The sequence below is a fragment of the Phascolarctos cinereus genome, unplaced genomic scaffold (genome assembly GCF_003287225.1).
Source record: "Phascolarctos cinereus isolate Bilbo 61053 unplaced genomic scaffold, phaCin_HiC Scaffold_41;HRSCAF=563, whole genome shotgun sequence".
NCBI classification, from domain to species: Eukaryota; Metazoa; Chordata; class Mammalia; order Diprotodontia; family Phascolarctidae; genus Phascolarctos; species Phascolarctos cinereus.
This window is the reverse complement of record NW_027555758.1, coordinates 37,458-46,444: the sequence shown is the minus strand read 5'-3', so window position 1 is coordinate 46,444 and position 8,987 is coordinate 37,458. Positions and strand designations below refer to the sequence as shown.

Sequence of the window (8,987 nt, the reverse complement as noted above, 5' to 3'; positions counted from 1 at the left end):
ATAACCACTTCTTAGACATAAATGGGAAAGAAGGAGGGTTGGTGTTAGGCCCCACTCCAAATTTCAAACACTCATGTTGTTCCCCACACTCCACCTATGTAAAAAAGTCATGTTGACCTCAAGCCCTTGATGTCACCTATCCTGTTCTTTTCTATGTTCTGTACTAGCCAGAATCTATACAAGGAGAGCTGTTTTTACTTGTGATCTTTGGCTAGAGACTGAGGCAGTTTTGACCCAACTTGTTGTCAGGTTACCAGCCTTGATAATACAATATATTCTTGCTTAGAGAAAGGTGCCTTAATTTACCTTTTTGTTAAATTTAATTATAACAATACTCAATAATTTATTATACCTCATATGGATGTGTTAAAATGTCGAAGTATTTACTCATTATGTATGTAACATGGAAATCAGAAATAGAACAAAGCTCAGCAATTTAGGAGAGCCAAATTCAAAAAGGAACAGAAGGTCAAATCAGCAACAAGTATGTATTTGTTGAGCATAGTAAACTATGTGTCAAGCACAGCGCTAAGTACTGGGGATATGAAGAAATGCAAAAAATTGTACCTTTTTTTAAGGAGGTCACTCTTATTCAGAGAGACAACATTGAAATAATAACGCACTATCTATTTATCTATGTGTGTGTGTGTGTATGTATATGTATATATGCAGCATAAAGGTGGAATTAAAGAGGATGGGAAAGTAGAAGGTGGGGAGTATTTTAGGTAAGATTTAAGGAGGTCAAGGGGGCCAGGAGGCAGGGATGAGGAGGAGAAGAATTGCAGCCAGTGAAAATACACAGTAGAGAGATGGAATCTGTTGTGAAAGGAACAGCAAGGGGATCAGTGTCATTGGATTGATGAGCATGTGGAAACAACTAAGGTAGAGTAAGTCAGGAAGGAGCCATACTGAAAGAGGATTTAAAAGCCAAATCAGAACTTATGTTTTACTCTGGATTCACCAGAACTTGGGAAAAACTGTCAGATCTATGTTTTTGGAAGGTGATATTAATAACTGAGTTTCCTGTGAACTGGAGTGAAGAGAGTACTAAGGCTGGGAGAACAACCATCAAGCTAGCACAATAGTCCAGGTATCAGTTGGTAAAGGCCTACCTCAGGGTGGTTGCAGTACCTTGAGGAGAGAAGGTAGGGTACAGTAGATTTCTGATAAAAGTAGAATGGATGATACATAACTACTAATTAATTATGGGGTAGAGGTTGGCCTGAGAGTGAGGCATTAAGAATGATAGCTAGGTACTGGAAAAGTTGCTTTCTCCTAGGACAGGAGAAAAAAACACCACAAGCCATAAATAGAAATTCACTATACCTGTTCCTGGATATAGGCATCTTTTACTTTGTGCATCATGAGCTCAGTCCACTTCTTGCCTCACTGACACTTCCCCTCCTGGCAGGGGAAGTTTTTTATCAGGTCTCACATTCCTTTTCCTCACTGTGTCTCTTGCACAGTAATACACAGCTGTGTCCTCAGTCTCAAGGGAAGTCATTTGTAGATATAAGATGCTGTTGCCATTATCTCTGGAGATGGTGAATCGGCCTTTCACAGAGTCTGCATAGTATGTACTACTACCACTACTAATGTATGCAACCCATTCCAGTCCCTTTCCTGAAGCCTGGCGGACCCAGCTCATCTCGTAGTTGCTGAAAGTAAATCCAGAAGCTTTGCAGGAGAGAGTCAGAGATCCCCCAGGCTGTATCACATCTCCCCCAGACTCCACCAGCTCCACATCACACTGGACACCTGCAACACAGAGACATTACATTAAAGTCAGTAGTCACATGAAGTCATCACTTCACATTGTCCCTTCCTCTCCATAAAACTACCTTGGAAAATGGTCAGAAGGAAAATCCAGTTCAGCCTAAATTTCATGGTGAGTTTCCAGGTTAGTCCTCTGTGGGGAAGGCCAAAGAGCTCTTGAGTTTGTCTCCCACAGGAGGTACAGGTACAGGTTTGGGGCTGCTTTTCATCCCAGTGGGGAGGGACCCAATTTGCATGTCTTGCTGTATTCAAAAAGAGGAAGAACACCTTCTTCCTCCCAGGGAGAAGTTTCTTTCCTGAACTTTGGATAGTTCTCTTAGAACTAGTGCCAAAGGACTGGGGAATGTTGTTAACCCTGAGACTCTCAGAACTGCTGGTTTTGACTCCGTGTCAATGACCCCACATTACTTAGATAACTCTAAGCAGTTGGATGACATGTTGTAGGCTTTTCTGTGCTCCTAATACATTTCTACCTGATCTTAGGCCCATTTCTGAATGTCAAACCTCCTCAAACATCTTCCATTTCCAATGACCAGCACACTTAGTCTGTTTTGTGAATCAGTTTATTCTCAGTGTCTCTTTTCCTTGTCCTTGGCACTCTACTGCTTCCTAAATGAAATTTTCATCCCCTTTTTCCTAGGATTACATTTCAACTAAATTATTTACCCATAATTTCAGTTATGCTCACTCATTGCCTTGATAGGAATAGCTCATATACCTTTTTTCCAATCTTTTAGGTGGAGAAATTGAGTTATGAAAGTCACAATTCACAATAAGAGATTTGCAAGTCGCCTCCAACAAACACCTTGTTCCTCAGAGAGTCATAGCTTATTTAATGGGAGAGAGAAACTGTTATTCTCTGTGACATTGACCTAATATTCTGATTTATGGAGCAAGTGTGGTTAAGATTTCGATGAGATGATCCTCAAAGTTCAGGTACCATTCTCATCACCCAGAAGATATAGCTCTGCTGCCACCTGCTGAATGTTTGGTTGTATACAGAGAAAATGTTTCCATTCACACTTCCACATTCTTTTTTTTAAAGAAGGAATATTTATAATTTCAGGGCCCTTATACTTTTAGAGTTCTATATCTAGAAGATTTCCAAGATCATCTTTCTTTTTTTCTCAAGGATTCAACTCTGTGGGGGGGAAAAACGAATAAAAGCCAACAATCCCTCTCTTAATCACCATTATAGCTATGGAGTCTTCATCATAAAGCATGGAGTCTGAGCCATGTTTATTTGGTTTCTTTCCCCTGTTACTGTGATTACATTTTAGGTGGCTCCTTCTTACTCTGTTATTTACCAAATGAAGGATAATTTATAATACAATAGAGCTGTGAACAGAGTTCAATGACTACAGAAGAGAAAAGCATAGATTGGTAATCTTCAACTGCTGAGGCCATAAGTCAGTGTTTAAGACATGCTAGTATACGGGTGTTAGATTTTTAAACTTTTCCCATTTCTGACATAAAATGATCACCCTATGTGTCCTATTCACAAATAGTAAAGGTTGCAAAACTTGGGAGTGTCTCATTCACTCTTGTAAAGCAAATTTAAATAAAGCTTAATATTTTTAACTCCCTTAGTTAACATGACCACTTTTGATCAACCTGAGAGTATTTAGGGTTCTTGCTTATATGATGAAGGCAACTGATGCTATGCAAGCAAAGTCTACATTAGCCAAGCCCCTTGCCTTGATATATATAAAAAAAAAACAACCAAACAAACATGCTGTATTTTAAATAGAGTGAGAATCAGCTGTGCTGTCAGAAGTTGAGCTAAGGAGAAAAGGAGCCCCAGGGAATCCAACAGTAAGAACTGGCCAGAAAACATACTGTTCCCAGAAAAGGTAACACTTTCACTATTACAAATACCCAGATTAACTACAAAACCCATGTAAATGAAAACACTATCTGCATAAAGAGAAAGAACTGACAAATAGATTATAAAATGATTTTACAAATATACCTAATTCTGTCTAATACCCATCTCTAGCGGGGGAAAGAAAAAAATATTTACATGATAACTTTTTAAAAGTTCATTTAAGCTTACTTAAAGGGAATAGCATGGTGTGCATAATAGATTTTCATTTTCGTATGCAATCACTTTTTAATATAATATATTATGGAAATGTTTCTTTTATTCCATAAATTAAAAATAACATAAATTTTAAAACATTTTTAAAGAGCACTATCAAATTTCACAATAAGAGAAACGAAGTCAGGGTCTTGAAGTGGCAGAGACTTGCACTGGCTTAGCCAGCTTTGTTTCTTATATGTATCTTTTAGCTAGCATACTATGCATGGGCCCACTCTTCCCATTGACTCTGTGTATATTTATGGAATAGTGTGCCTCATATTTCCAGTGGAAAGGTTCATGCTGTAATCGTTTCCTTTTCTTTGAACTAGTTGTGCCAAGTGGTTTGAGTCCTTCAGTGTGGACTCACAAATACCTGGGGTCACTGACCTCTTGATCTTCCAACTTATAAACATGATGTAGAGGAGTAGACCAAGAGGGAATGTTACATTAGAAACCACACACTCTGAGGAAATTTTTTTTTAGATTTTCTTCAATAAGAATATAAAGAAATTTGTGCCAAAATCTGATCATATATTCTTAGTTATGTGACAAACAAAATGGAGAAATCTCTTTCCTTTCCAATCCTCGCTGATGCAGTGCTTGGGTGCTTATATTTAGGTGCTTGTACTTGGACCCCAGTTTACCTTAGTCCCAAACAGTATAATAAATTCTGACTTAAGCATTTAATTAAGAGGATCACATTTCATTTGAAATATTACCAGAATGAATTGAATTACCTTTTGGTTGTGTTCCGGTGCACAAAAACTTGCCTCTTTTATATGAGGCAGAAAAGATTAAGTGCTACTCAATCTGCCTCTCTTTGATCTGAGGGGAAAGGATTCACCCTTCTTTCCTCCTTATCTTTCTCTCTTCTATATTCAACAACTTGGCCAAAGTTAGAATGTAACGAGAGAGAGGGAGAAAGAATTTTTTCCCTAACAATTCTCCAAAAGTTTCAAAACCTTTTACTCTCAAACCCTCTCTTCACACTGTTCATGCAAATAGCTTATGCTTTTCTTTCTACCCATACTTCTCTCATTCCTACATGCTTAAACTTTCTTGCCTTCCTTCTACTTACTTATCCCTCTGATGGGCTTTGATTAAAGTGCCTTTAAAACTGCACATATCTACCTTCTTTCTAATTCTGACCTGACACTTCGAGGATCCTTCTCAACTTGCCTTTTACCAATCATATAACCTAAATAATAAAGTATTCTTCTCTCTCCCATCCACCTGCTCCTCTGAGGCTGCTGTTACCAGGGAGGAAGAGGGGGAGAGAAAGAAAGTGGCATTCCAGAGTCAAGCTGCAGCCCTTGGAATGCTCTTTTTGCTACCTGGCTGCAAAGGGTGTCAAATTACACACAGACACAAACACGGAATAGATACAAAATAATGACAGGGAGAATACAAAAGCTCAGAGAGACTTGTCAGAAATCCCCTACACAAATCAGACAATATTTTTTCATTGCTCTCCAGATCTTATGGAGTCCAGGCAAAACTTTCCTTAAGGTCCTGGAGACTGAGCTTTCTCCAGTTCTGTAAAAGATAACCTAAGGGAAAATCAGGAGGTGAAGAGGGAGATTGGCCCATACTCTTTCCTGTGAGAAAAAAAAAAAAGAACAGGCTCCTGTAGTCTACTTGCCTCCACCAGCAACCTCGACCCATCCCCATCAAGCCTTCCTAGGTGGCTGAGGGGCAGCCCAGCTATAGGGCAAGAGGAGAGGGGAGGCTTACCTCAACTCCCAGAAGGCCTGAGACTTCAGACAAGGCCCACACTGGGTGCCATAAGTGTTGAGGTATGAGAGGCTGTGACCCCTCAAAGACTGGAGTACTCGATGGGTCATCTGGAATGAATTCCCAGAGTCAAGCATTCTTTAAGTCAAGGTGACAAAGATTTATTGTTATACTTTTCAGTGTGTAAGGATTTTTAAGGATCCTGCTGTCTTAAAATGGTACAGTTAAACTTGATATAGGATAAAATACAATAAATCATGTGCCAAATATGTTAACTAGGTGATTGGGGTGGGATTAGGGAGTGGTTAAGGAGTGGTCAGTTCTTCAAAGACCATGCATTTCTTGTATCTACTGTGCAGGCGTTTTACCCAGAGTTCACTAGGAAAAGCCCACAAGTGGGGCCACATGGAGGTGTGATTTTAGGCCTGCTACCTCACTAAGAAAACTGAAGTTCAGGGGTAACTGAGAGTTGTATAAATTGATAATTAAATTTATCAATAAATGATCAGAGTTGTTCTGGACATGGGTCTGTTCTCCTTCTCAGTCACCAGGACTGCCTAGCTCACTCTCTTGATTGTTGTTTCTTTGAAAACCTAAAGCCTGCATAATTCTCTTTAGTAAAATCAACACACTCAGCTGTCTCATAGAAAGTTAGAGACTATATATCTACTTCTTCATCCATCATCATGATGGTAACAATAATAATAATGGCCTTTCATATTGCTCTTTAAGGTTTGCAAAGAGTTTTAGAAATAGTATCACTTCTTATCCTAATAACTCTGGGAGATAATTATTATATTATTTATTATTATTATTTATTATTATTATTATTATTATTTATTATTATTATTATTATCTATTCAGTGTGAGAAATATCTTCAAGGATTTTCCAGGGTGAGAAATGCATGCAATGGACATTCACTGTAAGACCCATCTTTCCTCCTTTTTTTAATCTCAAAAATCCCTTGGGATTATTTTTCAACCATTTCAATCATTCTAACTTTACTGTAGTTTCTGAAGAAAAGGCAAAAATTCTCGAGAAGGCTAAATCCTGTTAAGGTGCATTTCATTCAGTACCCCTCCTATTTCTTCTATAATTAGAGAATACTCAAAATATTACCCCCTGTTCTTAAACCTTTTCTTTTTTGCATGCTTTTGCAATTTATTTTCTTTTATTTTTTTAAATTTTTTTCATTTTAAACTTAAATACAAAAAAACAAAAGAAGAGCTTTATGTACACAGCACAACGAAAAAGCAGATTCAATATAAAACAATGAATATCCATTTTAATGTTTACTTCTAAAAAAAACCTATGTAATACTACATATCATTTTCATAGCTACCCTGATTTTCTGTATTTCCTTCTAAATTTTATATTGTTCTCTTCTGTGCACTTTTTTCTCCCTCCCTTCCCATCTCAACTTATAGATAGCTACCATTACACACAAATATGTTTGTGTGTGTGTGTTTATACATGTGTGTGTATATATGTACATGTATTTATGTATATGTATGTAAAACCATACTAAACACTCTTCTATTTATCAGTTCTTTCTGTGGGTAGGGATAGTATATTCTTTCATAGGTTCTTTGAGTTCATTTGAGTATTTATAAACTCCTAATGATTTAGTCATTTAAAGTTGTTGTTAGAATACTTTTGCAGTTGCTGTGTACAATGTTCTTCAGGTTCTGCTTATTTCACTCTTCATTATTTCTTCATTATTTTTGCCTTTCCATGTTTTATCTAAAATCTATCAGCTTATCATTTCTTATGGCACAGTAGTATTCTATCATAATCATATATCACAGCTTGTTTGGCCATTCCCCAACTGATGAGCATCCACTCAATTTCCAGTTCCATGAGAGCTGCCATAATTATTGTAGAACACATAGATTCTTTTCCTTTGTACCTTACATCAGCTTGGGAAACAGGTCTAATAGTAGTATTCCTGGGACAAAGGTTATAAACACTTTTGTAACTCTTTGGGCATAATTCCAGGTTGCTCTATAAAGTGGTTGAATCAGCTCACAGTGAGTATGTTCCAATTTTTCCACTACCCCTCCAAAATTTGTGGCTAGCCCTTTCTATCACTTTATCCAATCTGATAGGTTTAAGGTGATATCTTAAAGTTCCTTTAATTTGCATTTCTCTAACCAGTGGTGATTTAAAGAATTTTCCATGTGACTACAGTTTTGATTTCTTCGTTGAAGAACTGCCTGTTCATATCCTTTGACAATTTATCTATTGGGAGATGATTCACATTCTTATAAATTGGACAAAGGTTTTACATAGCATGTATAAAACATGTATCTGAGAAAGAATCTTTAAAAATTTTCACCCAATTTTGTTTTCCCTCTGATCTTGGCCACATTGGTTATATTTGTACAAAACCTTTTTAATTTAATATAAGTTATATTCATTTTATACCACACAATACTCTCTACTTCTTGTTTGTTCATAAGTTGCCCTCCATCCCATAAATCTGATAGGTAAAATGGGCCATATTCTTCTAATTTTGATATAATATCAACCTATCTATCTAGGTCACACATAAATTTTGAACTTATGTAAAAATATACATCCCAAGAGATCATCATCAGTATGTCAGTTTCATGATAGTACGCTTACTTATTTTGGTCTAACAAAACCAACAAAACACAAATGTTCCAGCAATCACCCCATGCCATCCATACATGGAACCATTGGTCACAGCAAATGGAGTTTTGCATGAGGTGGATAAGTTCACTTCCTTGGCAGTATGCTTTCCAGGGATGTACGCATTGATAATGAGGTTGATGTATGCATTGCCAGAGCTAGTTCAGTATTTGGGAGCCTTTGAAGGAAAGAGTGGGAGACAAGAGATATTAGACTTACTACCAAGCAGAAGGTCTACAGAGCTATTGGTGACCTCATTGTCATATGCCTGTGAAACCTAGACAATATACCAGCACCATGTCAGATAAATGAATTGCTTCCATTTGAACCATCTTAGGAAGATTCTGAAGATCACCTGGTAAGATAAGATACCACACACTCAGGTACTTTTTTGAGGTAAGCTGTGAGGCATTCAAACTCTACTGCAGAGAGCACAGCTTCAATGGACTGGCCACATTGTTCTAACACCAAACATATGCTTGCCAAAAAACTGCCATATGGGGAACTCACACAGGCAAGTGCTCACATGGGGTCAGAAAAAAGGATGAACATCTCTCTAAAGAATTTTGGAAATGGGGCAGCTAGGTAGCACAAGGATAGAGCACTGGCCCTGGAGTCAGGAGGACCTGAGTTCAAATCAGGCCTCAGACCAAACATGACATTTACTAGCTGTGTGACCCAGGGTAACTCACTTTATCCAAACTGCCTGAAAATAATAAAAAAATTAAATTTTTGGAA

At 37.6% G+C, this 8,987-nt stretch overlaps 1 gene segment (V, D, J or C); it reads right to left on the bottom strand.

Annotated features, from left to right (window-relative positions):
- Positions 1-360: 360 nt before the first annotated feature.
- LOC110203992 (immunoglobulin heavy variable 3-23-like) lies at positions 361-1,973 on the bottom strand. The segment is given in 2 exon segments: positions 361-1,758; positions 1,842-1,973. Coding segments are annotated over 2 exon segments (435 nt in total).
- Between the last annotated feature and the right edge of the window lie 7,014 nt (positions 1,974-8,987).